At 34.6% G+C, this 23,544-nt stretch overlaps 1 protein-coding gene across 5 annotated transcripts in view; it reads right to left on the reverse strand.

Moving 5' to 3' along the window:
• The window catches only part of ttyh1 (tweety family member 1), a 52,292-nt gene that overhangs the window by 14,650 nt on the left and 14,098 nt on the right, over positions 1-23,544 (reverse strand). For 2 of the 5 annotated variants that reach the window (XM_051131967.1, XM_051131971.1), the window contains exons 1-7: positions 21,856-22,567; positions 16,009-16,178; positions 11,640-11,869; positions 7,206-7,317; positions 6,362-6,702; positions 3,776-3,871; positions 3,447-3,519 (exon numbers count right to left, since the gene is read on the reverse strand). In XM_051131967.1, coding sequence (XP_050987924.1) covers positions 3,447-3,519; positions 3,776-3,871; positions 6,362-6,702; positions 7,206-7,317; positions 11,640-11,869; positions 16,009-16,143 — 987 coding nt within the window. In that variant the 5' untranslated portion in view covers positions 16,144-16,178; positions 21,856-22,567. Of the gene's footprint in view, positions 1-3,446; positions 3,520-3,775; positions 3,872-6,361; positions 6,703-7,205; positions 7,318-11,639; positions 11,870-16,008; positions 16,179-21,855; positions 22,568-23,544 lie in introns of those variants that run through there. The other 3 variants (XM_051131969.1, XM_051131968.1, XM_051131972.1) reach the window with 2 other exon arrangements.

The raw sequence follows: 23,544 nt of genomic DNA on the forward strand, positions 1-23,544 counted from the left end.
GCAAGAAAGGGAATTGAGCAAAAGCAAATACAGTAGAGAGATGTTAACAGTGTGGCACAGTGACCAAGTGACATACTTCCCTCAGTCCCTCTGTCCCACGGCTCTGACTGCTATTGATCTACAGGATTCACTGACACACATGCAAACTGCCCCTATAATCTCATTTTTTTTTCTTTCTCATCCCTCAACCAGCTTTCCAATTTTTCTTTTGTCCGTCTCTTTAACACACTAATGCTTTCACTTATGGAATGTGGGTGATTAATCAAAGTGAATAGGACTCAATATTACCAAGAGCTTCACAAGAGGACTAAAGAGGGTCAGAAGAATGAGAGAGAGTGACAAAAGAGGACAGAAAACGTCAGTGTGTGTGCGTATGTATTATAAAGAGGGAGCACTAGGCAATTGTTCCTGCTGGCTGGATTTGGACAATGAAACTCTTGTTTTGAAGGCCAGCAACTGCCATCTCTTCCTGTCACTTTCTTTCTTTCTTTCTTTCTTTCTTACTTTCTTTCTTTCTTTCTTTCTTTCTCTCTTTCTTTCTCTCTTTTCTTTCTTTCTTTCTTTCTTTCTCTTTGCATCACTGGGCATCATTGCCATTAAAATTTTGCATAAGGTTTATTTTGGTGACGCATCACATTTGTGACCCTGGGCCACAAAACAAGTCTTAAGTAGCATGGGTATATTTGTAGCAATAGCCAAAAATACACTGTACAGGTCAAAATTAAAAGTAAAGATCATGTTTCATGAAGATATTTTGTAAATTTCCTTCCATAAATATATCAAAATTTTATTTTTGATTAATAATATGAATTGCTAAGAACTTCATCTAGAGAAATTTTAAAGGAATTTAATTTTATTTTGATTTTTTTTGCACCCTCAGATTCCAGATTTTCAATTAGTTGTATCTTGGCCAAATATTGTCCAATCCATAAACCATACATCAATGGAAATTATTCATATGTACGAATTTCAATTTCAAAAAATTGACACTTATGACTGGTTTTGCGGATCAAGGTCACATTTATCCTTCATATATTCACTAAAATTCAAAAGTTTGGATTTTTTTTTATGCACACCAAGGCTGCATTTATTTAACTAAAAATACAATAATATTATGAAATATTACAATTTAAAATAACTTTTTCTATCTTAATATATTTTAAAATGTAATTTATTCCCATGATATAAAAGATGATTTTTCATTCTTCAGAAATCAATCTAATATGCTTATTTGGTGCTTAAGAAACATTTCCAGGGTTCGTACAGATACTGTAAAATAAGATTCCAGACTTTGAATGACTTTTCAGGAACTACTGTTTTTATTTTCAAGGACATCGATCAGAGATTTCACTTATGGTTTGATGTTTTCTACTGTTTAAAAGAAAAAAATCAGATATAAAAATATTCGTAAAACTGCTCCGAATTCCCAGTCTGAGTCAAATGATTCATGATCCGTGTTCCTAGGTTCTGATATAAAGCACAATATTCGTGAACCCACTCCTAAATTCCGATTTAACTGAAATGATTCGCTATCTACGCTCCGAAGACCCGATCTGATAACAATGATTTACGAACCATCATTATAAGTATGTTTTTTCAAATTGCTTGAATTTTGCCTAAAAAGATATGTGCTTATAAAAAATTAAACACTTATTTCATAGATTTCATAGATTTCACATTGTCTTTCAATAATTCAAGGACTCTTCAAGTACTAATATTGCTATTTTAGGGGTTTCCCAGGCCTTAAAAGAGAAGTCCTCTTCCAGAACAAAAATTGACAGAAAATGTACTCACCCCTTGTCATCCAAGATGTTCATGTCTTTCTTTCTTCAGCCATAAAGAAATTATGTTTTTTGAGGGAAACATTTCAGGATTTTTCTCCATATAAGGGACTGATATGGTGCCCTGATTTCGAACTTCCAAAATGCAGTTTAAATACGGCTTCAAACGATCCCAAATGCAGTTGTAAACAATCCCAGCCAAGGAAGAAGGGTCTTAGAAGAAGGGTTAGCAAAACGATCAGTTATTATCATAAAAATAATACAATTTATATACTTTTGAATAGCAAACGCTCATCTTGTCTTGCACTGCCTAAACTATTTTTTTCCTGTTCGTGACAGTTAGGGTATGTCGAAAAACTCCCATCTCATGTTCTCCATCAACTTCAAAATCGTCCTATATCACTGTTTTACCTTTTTTGTTAAGGGTGTTTGATCTTCTTTGCATGTTCACTTTGCAAAGACTGGGTCGGTACTTCTGCAGTGATGTAGGATGATTTTGAAATGATTTCTGAAGTTGAGGAAGAAAATACGATTGGAGTTTTTTGACATACCCTAACTGTCTTGAGTCAGAATACACAGAGTTCAGGAAGAGCAAGACCGGAGGAGAGAATTTAAATTGTATTTTTTAAATTAAAATAACCAATCATTTCGCTAGATAACACCCATCTTCCTCAGCTGGGATCGTTTACAACCGCATTTGGGATCGTTTGAAGCCACATTTAAACTGCATTTTGGAAGTTCAAAATTGGGGCACCATATCAGTCCATTATATGGAGAAAAATCCTAAAATGTTTCCCTCAAAAAACATAATTTTTTACGGCTGAAGAAAAAAAGACATGGACATCTTCGATGACAAGGAGGTGAGTACACTATCTGTACATTTTTGTTCTGAAAGTGGACTTCTCCTTTAAATTTTAAAAAGTCAAATTCAAGTACTTCAAGCACTTTAAGCACCTTGCACAAACCCTGCATTAAGGCTTAATAATTTTGTGTAAATAGAAATTTGTCTTTACGGCCACTTCATTTTAATGCATTTTTGCTGAATTAAATAATTAATTTCTTAAAAAAAAAAATCCTACTGACTTTACACTTTTGAATGCTAGTGTATTTACATTTGTAATTTTACAATTTGTTTTCTTTCCTACTGAAGTCCATTACTGCTGTATTCATTTCTGAAACACTCAGCATCACTCTCTCTTTTCTTTTCCATTTGCTTTTAAGAGCTCTTATGCTCATCTTCAGCACAGCATCCATTTTTCTCTCTCTCTTTTTTTTTTTTTACAAAGAAACACACACGCACTCAGATACACACACACTGAATCTTTAATCTCTGCCCTATTTTCCTGCCTTTTTGGGATTGTGCCATGACTGCTGAGTTCCCAGAGTGGAAAACCTTTTTCATTATAACACGCACAAACACACTCTATTCCTCTCTCCCTCTTTCATAAGCGCACAATAAGTGACTGCATTTTGGCTGGTGTGACCTTTTAAAACTTAAGAAGTCACATTCACAGAGTTTTGGCTGGATTTTTCAGTGAACACAAATGTCTCCGCAAAGCGCGCTGACACACTCATTCACACACAGATGGCGGTATTCTGTGCTGGATGTCCGCTTGCGGAGAGCTGTTGTTTTTCTGTCGGGCTAGACGTTGCCTGAATACTCACCACTACTGTGGCCGTCTCCAGGCCGAGAGAACCCCAACTTAGAAACAGAGCCAACCAGGCCAGCACTGTCATCCTGCAAATGAGCGCACACACACACACACACACACAAATTTTCACCATCTGCCTCTCTGTGCCAGAGTGGGTGTCAGTAAGCAAAAATAAAACCCGTTTTCTGCAAGCATTTTCTATCTTGGGAATTTCAGATATATAATATACATAATAAACCCACTACTGTGATTGTTTATGTTTGTTTTACGTTATGCAAGAATGCTGTGTGCATGTCAAAACTGCTAAACACTTAAAGCAGGTCAGCAATGATTGTTACTCACAGAATAAGAAGCCAGCGGGCCTGTTTGGCTAAACCCAGAAGAATAAAGAAACACACCACCAGATCCAGTAAAAGCAGCAGCACGTACGACAGCCACCTAAACAGCAAACACAGACAACACATCGTCAGTACTGTGAAATCTCAAGACTCACGCCCAGAGTCAAAATTTTGTCACACCTGCCAAAGGCAGATAAATTGAGAAAATGTACTACTGCAGAAACAGAATAAATTTTGCATCATTTTCTTAGTTTTCCTTTTTGTTCATCATTTATTCATATTTTTCATGAATAAATGCAAGGAATGTGTTGCCACATTAAGCTTTTTTTACACTCTCAAAAAAAGTGCAAAAATTGTAATTTTTTAGGGGTACAACAGCTTGTCAAAAAGACAGCTTTGTGCCTTCTTTACCCCCATTGTCATACAAGATGTTCATGCCTTTCTTTCTTCAGTCATACAGAAATTATGTTTTTTTGAGGAAAACATTTCAGGAATGAATGTCCAAAATGCAGTTTAAATGCAGCCTTAAAGGGCTCTAAATGATCCCAGCCATGGAATAAGGGTCTTATCTAGCGAAACAATCTGTCATTTTTTACAAAAAAATGAATAAATAAATGTATATACTTTTTAACCTCAAATGCTTGTCTTGTCTAGCTCTGCGATGCACATGCGTAGTCTGCGTAATCCCGGTCAATACAGTTAGGGTAAGTTGAAAAAATCTAATTTTCTCCTCGACTTTAAAATCATCCCTCAAGTATATAAATTTTTTTTTTTTTTTAGAAAATGGCCGATCGTTTTGCTAGATAAGACCATTATTCCTTGGCTGGGATAATTTAGAGCCCTTTGAAGCTGCATTTAAACTGCATTTTGGACGTTCAAACTCGCGGACACCATAGAAGTCCACTATATGGAGAGAAATCCTGAAATGTTTTCCTCAAGAAACACAATCTCTTTACGACTGAAGAAAGAAAGACATGAACATCTTGGATGACAATGGGGTGAGTACACTATCTGTGAATTTTTATACTGAAAGTGAACTGCAAGCTGTTGAACCCCTCTAGTTACATTTTTTGCAGTTTTTTTTTCTGAAAATGTATAATATATACTAAAGCTTCCACAAACACATTAGGCAGCAAAACATGCATTCATAATAAGAAGAAATGTTGCTTGAGCCAGTCATTGCCTGACATTTTTTCAAATATATTAAAATAGAAAAAAGTTATTTTAAATTGAAATAATATTCCAGAACATTACAGTTTTACTGTATTTTTGTACAAGTAAATGCACCCTTGTTGAGCATAAGAGACTTCTTAAAAAAAAAAAAAAAAAAAAAAAAAAAAAAAAAACATTTAAAACATATTAACAACCCCAAACTTTTGAACAGTGTATACTTCATACAGCAAAGGTCAGACTATCATTTTTACATTGCAGTACTAAAGAAGTGATTTCCTTACTTTGTATTTTCGTCTTGTTTTCTAGTATAAATAACATTCTTTAATCAAGATACATTTACTAAGATATATAAAAAAGTAAGAAAATCATTTTTTGCTGTGTAGGATTTTCTTTCTGTACCATGTACACTACCAGTCAAATGTTTTTGAACAGTAAGATTTTTAATGTTTTTTAAAGAAGTCTCTTCTGCTCACCAACCCTGCAATTATTTAATCCAAAATACAGCAAAAGCAGTAATACTGTGAAATATTTTTACTATTTAAAATAGCTTTCTATTTGAATATATTTTAAAACATAATTTATTCCTGTGATCAAAGCTAAATTTTCAGCATCATTACTCCAGTCTTCAGTGTCACATGATCCTTCAGAAATCATTCTAATATGCTGATTTGCTGTTCAAAACATTTATTATTATTATTATTATTATTATCATCATCAACAACATTTAAAACAGTTGAGTACATTTTTTTCAGGATTTTTTGATGAATAGAAAGATCCAAAGATCAGCATTTATCTGAAATAAAAACGCTATTGTAACATTATACACTATACCATTCAAAAGCTTGAAATCTTATGCCTTACAGGGTTAGTTCAACCAAAAATGAAAATTCTGCCTTTAATGTTGTACCAAACCCATAAGACCTTCGTTCATCTTCAAAACACAAATTAAGATATTTTTAACAAAATCCGAGAGCTTTCTGACCCTGCATGGACAGTAACATAACTACCACGTTCAAGGCTTAGAAAGCTAGCAAAGGCATTGTTAAAATAGTCCATCTGTGGTTCAACCGTAATTTTATGAAGCTACTAGAATACTTTTTGTGCACAAAGAAAACAAAAACAGTGACATTATTCAACAATTCTTCTTTTCTGTGTCAAAATAAAATGAAAGAATCACTGATGTTGAATGGACTATTTTAATGATGTCCTTACTACTTTTCTGGGCCTTGAACGTGGTAGTTGCGTTGCTGTCTATGCAGGGTCAGAAAGCTCTCAGATTTGATCAAAATAACCTAATTTGTGCTCCAAAGATGAACGAAGGTCTTACAAGTTTGGAATGACATGAGGGTGAGTAATTATCGCCAGAATTTCATTTTTGGGTGAACTATACCTTTAATGTCTCATGATGTCTCCTCACCTGTAGTCTTCATTCACCATAAGAGTGTTTGCTGCCCAGCCAGGGGAGAAAGGTGCAGGGATGCTGTTGGTGGATGGACTGAGAGTGGGGGCTACAGAAGGAGGTGCTGGGGTGAGCACTCCCACTATGCTTTCACTTCCATTCGGCCTATAAAATCCATCTGCAATGGGGATCAGACCTCTTCCCAGCGTCAGGTTGGAGAGAAGAGACACAACCCGCTCTGACAGACGCCTGCAGGAGCGTGTGGGCACGAGTGCCGGCTTATGCCCTCCAAACACTTCCTCCATGGAGGTCAAGGGCCCTGAGACAGATTGTTGCAGCCCAGCTACGGTGTCTGAAACCTGGGCATGCAAGAGGAGAAGATTATGATGAAATCCTTTGATTTGAATGGCATGAACCCAATGCATTTATACCCAGATCTGACATATGAACAGACTAGCTTGGAATACAAAAGAGATATGTGGGAGATAAAAGACAATAGAATTGAATGGAAAAAGCTGGAATGTAATGAGAGGGTCTTATAAAAGTACAGTAGAAGTGAAGTAGGTCATTAATCAAATTGACACACATTAATTGATTGACCATATGAGCAACCAGCTAAATCAATACCCGGAGAGGATTTTATCTCACTCGTTCACACACAAATGCATTCAAACACTTTCTCCCTCTCAAACACACACATCTGAATTCCCCCGATCGCTTACTTGCAATCACAGTGTAATATAACAATTTAGTGTGTTTTCTGAACATGCTGCAATTCTTTTTGTCCCCTGGTGCTTAAGGAGATTGATGGAATAAGCTTTTGTGTATGTATGAGCGTGTGTGTGTGCATTTGTGCTCTCACCAGAAGATCGATGGAAGCCAGTGTGTAATTGGCAGTGAGCAAGGATGAGGTCAACTGATACATCCCATCGTTCGCCTCACTGTTGCCGTAGAAACCGATGCCTATGGCAACACTACAAAAAGCAGAAATATGAACAAGCAAACAGGGAGAGAAGACAAAGAAAAAGAAAGTGAGAGTGAGGAAAGAGAACATAAACAGGGAATTGAAAAATGAGAGAGGAGAACAAAATGCGAAAGTTTGGGAACCCCTTTCAGAATCTGTGAAAATGTGAATAATTTTAACAAAATAAGAGAGATTGTACAAAATCCATGTTATTTTTTATTTAGTACTGTCCTAAGTAAGATATTTTACATAAAATATGTTTACATATAGTCCACAAGACCAAAAAATAGCTGAAATTATTCAAATTTTTTTGTGAAACCTTGGTTCTTAATACTGTGTGAAGAATCTCAAAGTCCTGCAGATTCTTCAGTTTTCCAGCATCTTTTTCATATCTGAACTCTTTCCAGGAGTGACTGTATGATTTTGAGATCCATCTCTTCACAACTGAGGGACTCAAACACAACTATTAAAAAAGGTTCAATCATCCACTGATGCTCCATAACGAAACACGATGCATTAAGAGCTGGGGGTGAAAACTTTTTGAATATGAAGATCAAGATAAATTGTACTTAATTTGTCTTCCGGGAAACATGCAATTATCTTCCATTGCTTCCGAAGGGCAGTACTAAATGGAAAAAAATGATATTTCAACAAAATAAGAAAAATTTGGACATCCTGTTAAAAAATTTTCACCCCCCCGGCTCTCTTATCTCTTATCTTGTCTCTCTTGTTTCTCTTATCTTCTCTCTCTTATTTTGCTAAAATTATTCACATTTTCACAGACTCTGCAAGGGCTTCCCAAACTTCTGCATAAAACTGTATTTAAGCTAGTTAATATACTACATTTATTAATTACAGTTTGAGGGTCGTTTTTTTTTTTTTTAAATGTTTTTGAAAGAAGTGCTCTAATGCTCAACAAGGCTGCATTTATTTGATCAAAAATACAGTAAAAACTGTAATACTGAAAAATATTATTACATTTGTGTTAAATTTTAATATATTTTAAAATATAAATCTTTTTTTAACAATATTTAAATATCTTTACTGTCTCATTTCATCAATTCAATATATCCTTGCTGAATAAAAGTATGCATTTCTTAAAAAAAAATAAATAAATAAAATAAAATCTTTCTGATGCCAGACTTTTAAAGGGATAGTTCACCTAAAATTGAAAATTCTGTCATTAATTACTCACCCTCATATTGTTCCAAACCCGTAAGACCTGTTTGTTTGTTTTTGTTTTCTTAGTTTTCTTTTCTCATGATTGAACTGATGTCACATGGACTATTTTAACAATGTCCTTACTAACTTTCTGGGCCTTGTATGTGTCAGTTGCGTTGCTGTCTATGCAGGGTCAGAAAGCTCTAGGATTTCAGCAAAAATATCTTAATTTATGTTCTGAAGATGAACAAAGGTCTTACAGGTTTGGAACATCATGAGGATGAGTAATTAATTACAGAATTTCATTTTTGGGTGAAAAATTTAACTAACAGAATTCATAGTAAATGGTTTTAACGCAAACAAACTAAAGAGCACTGGAATCCAAATCATCAACACTGAAAATCCACTCATTTACATATCTATTTCACATTCAAATATTCAGATTAATGCTTGGGCCAGATGCTTGTCCAGTCCTTTCCAACCTGCCAAAAATAGCAAATCTCAATCTCCCGCTAGCTGTTTGACCCAGATTAAGCCGAAGAAAGCAGAAATGTGTGTTTATGTATTTCCCACAGAAATTATAATCGCAATGTAAGCAGTAAAGGTGTGCATATATGCAGTCATCTGTAAATCAGTGTCTAGCTTTTGAATCCTTCAGAAAGGAGGTCAACGTGGATGGGAAGGGGGTGATGTCATGGGGGTGGGCTTGCAGGCAAAACACGTGCCGCATTAGAACGTTTGCATCACACACACAGCAACCCAAACCAGTTCTCATAGAAACAATGCTAATTTACACAAACAATTTATGTGTGACATCAGGAACATTAATACATCATGCTGATGGTCCAGATCAATGAGGCATGAAAAAGCATTCGGTTTCATATTCATAGCCCTGAATATATTAAATGGGTTGGTGTTCTGCCAATATATGTGCACTGAGAGAACATAATTGAAGGAAACCATCCCTGCAAATGTGCAAATGGAACAGAGCTTTATTTAGAACAAAGCATGATGTCTTTATAATGCAAGTCTGGAAGTGGGAATAAACTACTATTTAGCTTAAACAGACATGGGCGGTAGGTTTAAGGTTGTTGCTAATAAGAGAAGCCCTGAACACTTTTTTGATTCTACACCCTGATGTGTGAAAGCACAACATGGTGCGAGTTAAATACAGTGGGGAACATTTTGCTTTTTCTCTCATTAGTACTTTCCCACAGGAACTAAATGGATGATGTCAGGTGATAAATGTCATTTGCTCTCCACTTCCAGAACAACAATTCACAAATAATGTACTCACCCCCTTGTCATCCAAAATGTTCATGTCTTTCTTTTTTCAGCCATTTTTTGAGGAAAACATTTTAGCATTTTTTTCCATATAATGGACTGATATGGTGCCCTGATTTTAAACTTCCAAAATGCAGTTTAAATGCGGCTTCAAACAATCCCAATTGTGGTTGTAAACGATCCCAGCCGAGGAGGAAGGGTCTTATCTAGTGAAACAATTGGTTATTTACATTAAAAAAAATACTATTTAAATACTTTTTATTCTCAAACGCTCATCTTGCCTTGCAGTCCTTGAACTCTGTGTATTCTGACTCAAGACAGTTAGGGTATGTCGAAAAACTCCAATCGTATTTTCTCCCTCAACTTCATAAATAATTTTAAAATCATCCTACATCACTGCAGAAGTACCGACACAGTCTTTGCAAAGTGAACATACAAAGAAGATCAAACACCCTCAACAAAAAAGGTAAAACAGCGATACAGGCCGATTTCGAAGTTGAGGGAAAATGTGAGATGGGAGTTTTTCAACATACCCTAACTGTCACGAACCGGAACAAAAACAGTCCAAGCAGAATAAGACAAGACGAGCGTTTGGCATTGAAAAGTATAAAAATTATATTATTTTTATTAAAATAACCGATCGTTATGCTAGATAAGACCCTTCTTTCTCGGCTGGGATCATTTACAACCACATTTGGGATCGTTTGAAGCCGCATTTTAACTGCATTTTGGAAGATCAAAATCACATAATCACAAAAAACATAATTTCTTTACGACTGCAGAAAGAAACACATGAACATCGTGGATGACAAGGGGGTGAGTAAATTATTTGTAAATTGTTGTTCTGGAAGTGGACTTCTCCTTTAATGATGCAAATTGCTTGAAGTAGTCATAAACAAGACACAGATGATGTCATCAAATTTCAGTGGTTGCACATAAAAAAAATAACAATACATAAAAATTATGGAGAATTATTTCATATTAAGGTCAATGTCTTTGAGTGGATTTTTTTAAAAGGACTCCTATTATAGGTGATAGTTCACCCAAAAATGAAAATTTTGTCATTAATTACTCACCCTCATGTCGTTCCAAATCTGCAAGACTTTTGTTCATCTTCATAACAAAAATAACAACATTTTTGATGAAATCTAAGAGCTTTTTGACCCTGCATAGATAGCAATGCATCTACCACGATTTTTGTTGCCTTTGCACACAAAATATTATCTCTTAGCTTTATAAAATTAAGGTTTAACCACTGATGTCGCATGAACTATTTTAACAATGTCCTTACTAACTTTTTGGGCTTTGAACGTGTCAGTTGCATTGCTGTCTACGCAGGGTCAGAAAGCGTTTGGATTTTTTAAAATAAAAAATATCTTAATTTGTGTTCTAAAGATGAACGAAGGTCTTACAGGTTTGGAACGACATGAGGGTGACATTTTTGGGTGAACTATCCCTTTAAGTCTAACAATTGTTGAACGCTTTCAATATATGGTCACACTAAACTTTGGGCATAGGAAATTATTATACAGCACTTCGTTTTAAAATCATTTTAATAATAATAAATTATAAGGTATCAACAGAATAAAACTGTTTTCTCAAAGGAGTAAAAATATAATAATCTACTGTATTGCTGCATAACTACTATAGTCTACTGTGACTGCACCTTTAGTTAAAAATTTCTAAATATAATTTTTGCATTTGCATTGTACACGATTATGATGCCAGAAGGGCGAAGCATAAAAGCATTAAAAATGTAAAATCATAAAGGTGTGTTTTTGCGGTAGTGCTTGTTCATGAGTCTCTATTGTCTTTTGAATTAATAATGTCTGCTCAATAGATAGTAATCACTGGCATCTGAAAATTACTGTCATTAACAGACATTACCAACACAATGTGACGGCTGCAACCGATACCCAAGTGACACAGCAGATGCCCCGCCCCTTTCTGCTGCTGTATCCATGGCCACCGCTGGCATCATCGTCTTCCTCTTCTTCCTCTGCATCTCGGCCCCCCTCACCACGATGGCAGCAGCAGTAGTGGATGAGGAAAGAGAGAACGACAAGTAACGAGAGGACGAGAGCAATGGCGGAGAAGCTAGAAAGGACCAGGAGAGTCTGTGGAAAGAGAGAACGGAAAATGAGTAAGAAAAGACAAGCAAGCACTCAAAACTATTACTTCTAGTATTACATATACATGTTACTGATTATTAGCTGGTCTAGCACATGACATCAGGTTTTAGATGAAACAGCAAATAATGGTTTTGAAATCATGTATTGAATCATTAATTAATGATTCAATACATGATCATTATTAAAATGAATTAATTTTTAACACTGTAAAACTGCCGTTTCTTTGCAATTATTGGTGAAATTCAACAGCATCCCAAACAGAAATGTAAACAGATATTGCCATACATATTACCTTTACGGCAATATATGATTTTGTCATACGTTCATTCTTTGGCTAGATAAAGATATATAACATATATAAACTCCTCATAGTAACATTTGTATATGTACATATGTTAATAATATTATTACATTATATCATAATATTGTATTATATGGTATTGTATGTAGCAACTACACTACCAGTCAAAAGTTTGTGAACAGTAGGATTTTTAATGTTTTTAAAGAAGTGTCTTCTGCTCACCAAGTCTGCATTTATTTGATCCGAAGTACAACAAAAACAATACAATTTAGAAATATTTTTACTATTTTAAAAAAAATAAATAAATTCTATTTGAATATGTTTTAAAATGTAATTTAATCCTGTGATTTCAAAGCTGAATTTTTAGCATCATTACTCCAGTCACATGATCCTTCAGAAATCATTCTAATATTCTGATTATATATATATATATATATATATATATTATGTTGAAAACAGCTGAGTGGACTTTTTCAGGTTTCTTTGATTATTGGAAAGTTCAGAAGAACAGCATTTATCTGAAACATAAATCTTTAGTAACATTATAAATGTCTTTATCATCACTTTTGATCAATTTAAACCATCCTTGCTAAATAAAAGTATTAATTTCTATCATTCCTCCCCCTCGCTCCCTTTTTTCTTTCTATTCTTCAAAGAATCTTGAAAAAAAAAGTACTCAACTGTTTTAAATTTTCATAATAATAAAATGTAACTTTGATCACAGGAATAAACTACATTTTAAAATATGTTCAAATAGAAAACAGCTATTTCAAAACAGTAAAAATATTTCAAAATTGTACTGTTTTTGCTGTACTTTGGATCAAATAAATGCAGGCTTGGTGGGCAGAAGACACCTCTTTAAAAAACATTAAAAATTTTACTGTTCAAAAACTTTTGACTGGTAGTGTATATGTCAACAATATATATTTTTTATTTATACTACATTATTAAAACAACATATATACAAAATATCTGTTTTCGTAATTTTTTATTTTTTTTTAATACATGTATATCTTTTATAGTTACCTTATAATATCAACATGTATTGTTAGGTTTTTACATACATCAACATACATTATATGGGCTAGATTATATATATGTATGTTAATATATGAAATGTTCCAATTTATGATTGGAAGTAAGTTTTACATGCTATATATTTCATATGGAAATTTAATATATGTACATTAGATTGCATATGGGAATTTCTGAGCGAAAATTATTTTAAAGAAAATCCTACAACAAATTGTTTTCATTGTAAAAATGAGCACAGAATAAACATACTGCATAGCTGCATACCATTCAAGCACACACATGTATTGTATAGAAAGCAGTGTGACATAAAATGGAGGATGTCTCTTTAATCTTATTGGCTAATACAGCATGGATGCTCCACTCAAAGAGAGAGAAAGAGGAAGTGTAATTAAAGCTTTCCGTTGGATTCAAACACATACTGTGCATTCAGGTTTCAAATACATACGTCTTCAAACTGATCTCAATCCATCTTCCCCAGTTTCTCTCTCTCTCATTTTCTTTTCCCCGTGGTTTCTCTCCATGCTTTCTCTTCCGCTCACTCATCCCTCAGTGTTCTCCCCCTTTCTTTCTTTTTATCCACGCCACTGGATCTCTATTAATAATCTGTGACCTACTTAAATACATTCACTGCTTTCCCCTCTGATTCTCTCTCTTGTTTTTCATCTCTCGGTCCCTCTCCTCTTCGTGATTTCCCATCTCTTCCCAATTCCCACTAATATCCACTCTTCCGTTTCTCCTCTCTCTCACAGTCTGTTATTTCCTAGCACATCTTGCTCTTATCATCTGTGTCTCTTATCCTGTAAACCCATTCAGGCATCCAGCATAATCTGGCTTTGTCTCTTCCAACTTTATCATTTTGTGGTAAAGCCATATCTTTTTCTAAGAGGAACCTCACAACAGTTGTGTAATTTCTGCTTTGCTAGCATCTTTAATAGGTACTGAACAAAATAGAGTGCAAAAGTTGGGTTCCAGAAGTAAAAATCCCATTCATTTTCTTCTGAGAAGCACTGACTTTAGCGCTAATTTAAAGACCATAAGCGAAGATCAATGATAAATCCTTCTTTTGAAGTTATTTTGTCTTAATTTAAAACAAAATCATGTTTTCAGTGCAATTCCTGGAGAAGAAATAAACTAACCATGATCCTGCAGAGAAATATCCACCAATCAGAATGGCAAACAACTGGTGCTTTGCAGTGATTGGCCACTTCCATGACAGTCTCCCTACACCTGTAATCTTGTTATTTTGTAATAAAAGTTAACTATATTGTTTCTATACTTACTAGGGCTGTCAGACGAATAATCACGATTAATCGCATAGAAAATAAAAGTTTGAGTTTGCCTTATATATGTGTGTATACTGTGTGTAATTATTATGTTTATATAAATACACACAAATCAATGTATATATTTAAGAGAAATATGTTATTTATATGTACAAAATATTTTTATTTATATATAATATAAATTATATAAAAAGTATAATAAATACATATACTTGAGAATATTTCTTAAATATATACATGAATGTGTTTGTATTTATATATACATAATAATTACACACAGTACACATATATTAGGCAAACTCAAACTTTTATTTTGCATGCGATTAATCGCTAATAATCATTTTACAGCCCTAATACTTACATACTTAAAGGAGAACTTCACTTCCAGAACAACAGTTTACAAATAATTTACTCACTCCTTTGTCATCCAAGATGTTCGTATCTTTCTTTCTTCAGTCGTAAAGAAATAATGTTTTTTGGGGAAAATATTTTAGGATTTTTCCCCATATAATTGACTGATATGGTGCCCCGATTTTGAACTTCCAAAAGGCAGTTTAAATGCGGCTGAAATGTTTACCTCAAAAAACATAATTTCCTTACGACTGAAGAAAGAAAGACATGAACATCTTGGATGATAAGGGGGTGAGTACATTACATGTGAATCTTTGTTTTGGAAGTGGACTTCTCCTTTAAGCCTTAAAGGGATAGTTCACCCAAAAATGAAAATTACTTTCAGTAAAAATACTTGATAATATCAGAGAGCGAGTCCCGGGAGAGAAGAAAGCTCTCGGATTTCATCAAAAATATCTTAATTTGTGTTCTGAAGATGAACGAACGTCTTACGGGTGTGTAACAACATGAGGATGAGTAATTAATGACAGAATTTGCATTTTTGGGTGAACTATCCCTTTAAGCCACAGTCACTGCATCATAGTTCCTGTCATAATGTGCTGAACATTTATAGTCAGTACCTTACTGATGCAGAAACATACACTAATATGTCTTTGTCGTAATGGATTTATCATTTTTGCATCAGTACATCATGCTTTTAGTCTCTGATACAGCAAGTCTATGGTTCTTTATCCGCTGAACATTAGAGAATGTGAGATACAAACTCAATTTTGAGTCAATATGTCTTTAAACTGCAGACAGAAAAGTGCTTTTAATGGTTTTGACTTCAGTTTAGTCTCTCGGAGAGTCTGAGTTACAGTTTAAGAGTGTTGAGTGAAAGTATATTGTGCGAGTCAATGCAAAAATATTTCTGACAGCCAGGAAAAAGACGTTTCAGGCTGTTCATACACTACACTGCATATATGTGATATAATTTAGACAAAATGAGAGAGTGCACACAAAGGAGAGAAAATAGAGAATGAGACAGAAATAAATGTGTCGCTCCAAATGATGAGCGCACCCACCACCAGCTGTCAGGTGTGAAAATTGTTTCTGAGAGTGAGAAACAAGGAAAGGGCAGGGGAGAAGTGAGTGGGAATGAGAGAGAAGGTTACCTGCTGGTACTCCCAGCTGTCTGGAGTAAAAACGCTGTCTCGGGTCTGTAGGGTCATGTCCAGCCGAGGAATGGCATGGCATAGCCGTACCCATAGCGATGGGGTATAGTTGGGGACAGTTGCTATGGCTGCCATGACTCCTGTGAACCGCCTCTGTCTTTCTCAGTTATCTGAAATGGTTGAGAAACATGTAATTATGAAGAGAACACACCATGATGGACACCCAAGACAACCAAAGTACTTGCTATTTAATTTCAATCAAAAGATGTATTATTCATCCATTTTTACTTTAATACAAACATGTATCTTAGTTTTTTTTTTTTGGAAATGTGACCATCACATATCTCACACAGATATCGTACTGACATTAGAGTAATATGGAAGCCTGTTTTCACCACTGAATACATTTTAAAAAATGGTAAAGGTAAAAAGATAATCTCACAGTTGTGACAATTCTAAAAAAAAGTCTTGATTTAATTGATTTGCCTGTTTATATTTCGCAATTATGACTGTATAACTCGCAATTGCAAGTTCGTATCTCACATTTTTTTCTCAGAATTGTGAGTTTATATCGCAATTCTGACTTCAGAACACACAACTGCAACTTATTAAGTCAGAATTATAAGATATAAACCCACAATTCTGAGAAAATATCAGTCTTTTTTCCCCTCAGAACTGGACTTTATAACTTACAATTGCAAGTTTATATCTCACAATTCTAAGAAAAAAGTCAGAATTTTAAAATATAAAATTGCAATTGTGAGAAATAAGTCAGACTTGCGAGATATAAACAGATCTGAGAAAAAAGAATTGAACTCGCAATTGCTAGTTTATATCATGCAATTCGGAGAAAAAAGTGAGTGAGTTAATAATTTTATTGCGTTATATTTTTCTGTAACTAATTAATTAAATTAACGTGTTTAACTGACAGCTGTAAAATATAGCAAAATCTAGTTTATACACAATTTGGAGAAAAAAGTGAGTTAAAGTCCATTTCCAGAACAAAAATTTACAGATGATGTACTCACCCCCATATCATGCAAGATGTTCATGTCTTTTTTTCTTCAACCGTAAAGAAATTATGTTTTTTGAGTTAAACATTTCAGAATTTTTCTCCATATAATGGACTGATATAGTGCCCCGAGTTTGAAGTTCCAAAATGCAGTTTAAATGCGGCTTCAAATGATCCCAAATGCGGTTGTAAACAATCCCAGCCGATAAAGAAGGGTCTTATCTAGCGTAACGATCAGTTATTTTCATTTTTTAAAAAATACTATTTAAATACTTTTTAATCTTTAAACACTCGTCTTTTCTTGCTCTGCCTGAACTCTGTGTATTCTGACTCAAGACAGTTAGGGTATGTCGAAAAACTCCAATCGTATTTTCTCCCTCAACTTTAAAAATCATTTTAAAATCATCCTACATCACTGCAGAAGTTCCGACCCAGTCTTTGCAAAGTGAACATGCAAAGAAGATCAAACAGCCTCAACAAAAAAGGTAAAACAGCGATATAGGATGATTTTCAAGTTGAGGGAGAACATGAGATGGGAATTTTTTGACATACCCTAACTGTCATGAACCGGAAAAAATCAGTTCAGGCAGAGTAAGACAAGATGAGTGTTTTACATTAAAAAGTATATCAATTGTATTATCTTTATAACAGATCGTTTTGCTAGATAAGACCCTTCTTCCTCGGCTGGGATTGTTTACAACCTCATTTGGGATCGTTTAAAGCCGCATTTAAACTGCATTTTGACAGTTCAAAATCAGGGCACCATATCAGTCCATTATATGGAGAAAAATCCTGAAAAGTTTCCTTCAAAAAACATAATTTCTTTATGGCTGAAGAAAGAAAGACATGAACATCTTGGATGACAAGGAGTACATTATATGTAAACTTTTGTTCTGGAAGTGGACTCCTTTAATAATTTTAACTTGTTATATGTTTCCGTAACTAATTAATTAAATTAACTTGTTTAACTGACGTAATATATACATTCATAGATCACATTTAAAGTTTTTGTGTCCAAGACCAAGATTATGAAATACATCCACTATAATCATATAAATACATTATAAAAAACACATGATTATAAAAAAAAACTACAAAAATAAACCATTCCCAAATGTATTGTGTAAAACCTATTTTATTATATTATATTATATATTGATTCAATTTTAATTTAATCACATATCAACATATATTAAATATTTCAATATCGAAAAAGGAGGAAAAAATTATTTCAGCCCCCAAAAACAAACACGAGAAAGAAGGAATAGAATGTAGCTGAAAATGGAGAAAAACATGCAGAAAAAACAAGAGAAACAAGGAATAGGTTTAAAGTAGGTTAAGTAGAGAGGCACACACAAACATTTTCATTACCAGGACTGAGGTCCGCTGGGAACACAACATGGATTAAGTGATTAGATCATCAATGTTAAGAGAAGAGGTTTCTAAGATAGCCAGACACTGAGCAACCATTAGATCTCATGAGGATGCATTTAAAAAATCATTCTGGAGTTTTGGGGGACTACACACTTCAAAATCAAGCAGGGGCTGCACCTTTTAATATCATGATTGTTTAATGACACAAACTAAATAGTTATGACCTCATCTGGGGATATACATTCTAAAATCTTCATGTCCTCAGAATGGGGCTCATTATGACATGATCAGGCTATACATTTGATTTTAACTATGAGATCATGATCCTACATCATCTCATCAGAGTCTTTATATACAAATTAAAGTAATAACTTATGGAACCAATGTTCCTTAATTACTTCATGGAAACCATATGGGATACATTCCAATAAGTTTATAACCAAATTTGATATTTTATAATCAAATGTAATACACTGTAATACCATTATAACTTCAACATGGATACTGCACATTGTGAAGCTATCATGATCTTATTAGAGTTAATGCTTTTCGACATCACTATACATCGTAATTTATGACTGACTGTGAGTTATAATCAAAAAAGATTTGACTATAATTTATTTAACTGATACAGCCACATTCTTTGTGTATTTTCTGCACCACTGTTTGCATAAAACAGACACAATGTGTAAATAATAATTTGGTTTCAAATAAAGTCTATCAAAAACCACTCCCTGTCTTGCACTGGCACTGGCCTAGAGCACTGGCTCACGTTTCATTTCTAAGATCTGGCTGTGTCATCTGACCACTTAATCCTACCAAAATAGTTAACATCTCACATCACTAAATTAACAAGAAACTGCAGGCTCTGTCACAAATAACCCTACAATAGTGTCTGATGTGTTTTGTTTATAATGATGTCTGAAGGCTATTAATTTACTGTTAGAGCACGTAATCAGCATGCAGCGGGTCAAGACAATAAGCTGGTGAATTGTGGTACAGTTGGTGCCATATTATCAAACTAAGTGTCCTCTTCGGAAATACAAATAGGAATAAAAGCCAAATTAATGTGTTAAAACAGTTAAACATGCAGACCGTGACTCAGACTGGAACGCTACAGCACATCTGAACATGATGCATTCTGTCAGCTTGTTATAAGGATGGCTTGCACTGCATAACGGCAATAATGTGAGTTTGGAAATGGAGCAAGGAAGAAAAATGTGCAGAACAATAGAGGGACAAAACATTTTCCTTTTTTTCGGTTCTGGCTCTGAATGCTTAACATCATCTATCCAGTTCCTTAGCTTCACTATAATTATCCACAACAGAAGTATGCAAAAATGCAAAAACAAAAATGGTTTCCAGGATTACTAATGATGTCATCAAGAGGGTTTGTCATTCAAAATAAGCCATTTTAAGCTCACTGAAAACTCATTAGATTTTTTGGAATTGCCACTTTATGAGGAAACATTCATCTGTGGCTTGGTTCATGAGCAATAAACTATTAAAAAAAGAATTTTTCGCGTACTGACATAAGTATTATAAAGACATATTATCTCTATCTTAAAATGGTCATATTTCCTTACATTTCTACAACGATTTCTCGATTCTATTTGAGTATTCGATTTGAAAAATTCCAATTGCATTTTGCCTGTGTCGAGTAATCTGCAAAATACCGGAAGTTGTGTATTCCACATTTTAAACCCATTTAAAAATCATAATAAAGCATAATGCTACTAAGAATTCACAAACGCTACGATTCAATTAATAAATAAATGCAATGCAGATTTAATATAAACACATCATTATCTTTCTCAATATGCTAACTGTTCATCGCGATTTCAAAATTAAAGTTTAAACCCTCACTCTGAGTTTACACGTTTTGATGTCCACATTTTCTAGAAATTACAGTGGCTGTAGCTTTTTTAACACAAAGAAATGGCCAAATATTAAAGATTAAGTGAACATTTGAATTAAATGTTTTTGAGTCAATATTGTGTGAGACTGCCCTCTGCAGGCATTTGTTATAATGCATAATGTACATTCGCTCTATGGTTTATACATTATGGATTTTAACTGTTTTGTTTAATAAAATTAATTCAATACGATTACTTGCTTTTGATACTTTATTTGAACTGATTGTTATTGCCTCACTGCTATTATATATGTATTTTAAGCCATTTTAAAGGCTATTGTTCACTTGGTCTATTTTATTACTACAAAAATCATTTGAATTTTTCGATTACTCAGATAATCATCAAAGTAATCAACAGATTACTTAATTACCAAAAAAATTGTTAGTTACAGCCCTATGTCCTAGAAAATTCAGAATTTATGAACTCAATTAAGGGTTGTTAATTCACCAGCTTGATATAATAAAGAAAATGAACTAATCATTGGTCACTAGGACTGAACTGTGCTAAAATTAAATACTACAGTAAATAAATAAACCTCCAATTATAAAGCCTATTCCAGACAGCACATGTACGTCTGCAAGATGTCTGTTAAAGATCATTTGATCTGGAAAGCATCTGCTGTATACAAACATCTGACAGACGTCTGAAACATTCTAAATCATAAACATCTTAAAGACATCTAATAGACGTCTATCTGACATCTGATAGGAAACGTCCTATAGACGTATTGCAGATGAGCAAACACTCTAAAAAATATGTCTTGCGGATGTAAATGCAGACATCAAATAGACATCTCCAAGATGTACATGTGCTATCAGGGTAATAACCTTCATGAATATTCAAAGCCTGAAATGCCTGGTGAAAGTCATAATGTTGAGGGTGTGATATAGCTGGTGGCACAGCAATTAAAAGGACAATTATGATAAATAATAATACATTGTTAAAATAAACAGACTCGCTCTTAAGCAACTAAAACTTTATACACATCTGAGAATTACAGAATTACATATGTCAATATCAAAATCACACCATTGATAAAGCCATACAGTATACGCTTGAGTGAGGGCTACTGTTGTTCAGAGCAGATATGGTCCTAAAAAAGTTCATAAAGGTCACTAGGGGCCATTGTTTGTTGTTGTATTTAATGTCAATGACTAAAGGAGCTAATTATGAAGGTTTTCATAAATACAGAATCGTTCACACGACAGAACTGATGTTAATCTAATAGATTTAAACGCAATTACCAGAAACAAAATAGGACAAAATTGATTGCTGACTGCACTTGTGTGAGTTGACCCAGTGTGAGACTAATCGATCTCATTCTCTCTGGCTGACTTACATACTTGTTTATGGCAATCATATCCAGGCATACTCACAGCGCTTTGTCTCGGCGTTTGGAAACACTATACGAGGATCTTTTGTGTGAACGGCCTCGCTTAATGAATTAACCGTCATACGTTTAGCACACAGACCAATTGACACGGCAAATGAACCGCACAGTAGGCTATAAAATGTTAAATGGCACATTTTAAAACGGTTGCCCACCTTAATTTGCAGCAGCCTAATGTGGGTGCTTCCACGTCTCTCGCGCTCGTGTGAATTTGTTTGCGATTAGATGCGTTTACTGAAACCGGTGACCGTTAAAACGGTTCGCATCCTGAGTGACGAGGTCGGTTGTATAGAGGAGAAAACTACAGTATTTTCAGTTCCAATATGCGCCGGGTCTTTGTGCTCGCTGATGGATGATGGGAAACAGGTCTTCGGAGAGAAGCGAGAATCCCTGAGGGATGTTTTAAGAGAGGAATGACTTCAAATCCCGATGCCTATCCGTCAGTTTCACTCTTTGTATGAAATCCGCTGAGAACTTGAATCATCGTCCACAGTTGTGCTAAAAGACGCCTAGAGTCATAAAAAAGGAAAAACTTCCGAAATTAATTGTTCACAGTCTGAATTCGTGTAAAAAAAAATATTTCGTCGATGCCGTTCCCACACAAAATAAATGTTCAGTCAGGAGAAATAGCAAATCCATAACATCCAGGGCAAATGAAATCCTTTCAGTGCACTGTGTTTGTTTAAAATACTAACTACAGCTAACGAAAAGGCTATATATATATTGTTGGAATACTTAAAACCGTTATATTTATATTAAAAATGTCCCATTTTTTAACAAATCACAGTATAATTTAAATAAGTGAATGACAGATTAAAATTGGTGTGGTCCTGAGGGTCCCAATGATCAGGACTGAACTTGGCTCTCCCTCCCTTTCTCTTTTTCTCTCTCTCTCCCTCTCTCACTGTGGGTGTTTGTGTGCAAGAGACAAAAAGGGATGGAGGGATTTACACATGTACTGTATTTAGACAGAGTGCATGACAACACACAACGACAGGGATTGAAAGAAAGGTGATTAATTGTGAGAAAACTCTACAAGAGGCTTTGAAGAGGCACGAGGTTTTTCAAATGCAATCTGTGCAGTTTTGCCTAAAATCTTAGGGAATTCCCATTATTATGATTATTTAATGCACTCTTCAATCGCAAATAAAGTAGGTGATGGGTGGTGAAAGAAAGGGTTGAAGGGATGCTAGACTCTCGGTGGCCCGGGAGGTTTAACCGAAAAAAAAAAATACAATGAAAACAACAGAACGAGCGAGGGATGGAGAGATGGGTATTTGTGTGCCAAGGGAGTATGGGGTGGGGGGGATATGAATGCATGAGAGAGGGAGGGTGGTGTTGGTTTTTCTGTGTCACTGAAAGAGAAAGCGAGTGAGGATGGGGGAAGGGAGCTCGATGGAGATGCACAGGAGGGAGGAATGGAGTGAAAAAGACTGCACGAGCATTCATATATGTATAGTGTGCATGTATCCAGGAGGAAGGAGAAAATGATGTTATGTATGCAAGACTTCCTTGCTCACATCTCAGACAGAGCTGCTACTGTTATACATACAAAAGATAAATACGCATAAAGTGAGTCATTTCGTTTGATTTAATTTTATAGGTCTCGAGACTTTCCAGGGGCTAAACGTACAGCTGTTCATGTTTGTTTGATGTTGAATAATTGAGAGCTTGTGCTATAAAAACATAGCTGAAATACATGATAAATTACTTATTTATATGCAGTCCACTTTTAGTAAAAAAAAAAAATACACACTCACCCTTACATCCAATTCGAGAAGTGTTTCAAAAATACTGCCTTGTACCGAGTCACTTAGCAACATCTTACTATGAATGACTGAACA

This window comes from Labeo rohita, chromosome 16 (genome assembly GCF_022985175.1).
Source record: "Labeo rohita strain BAU-BD-2019 chromosome 16, IGBB_LRoh.1.0, whole genome shotgun sequence".
Taxonomy (NCBI): domain Eukaryota; kingdom Metazoa; phylum Chordata; class Actinopteri; order Cypriniformes; family Cyprinidae; genus Labeo; species Labeo rohita.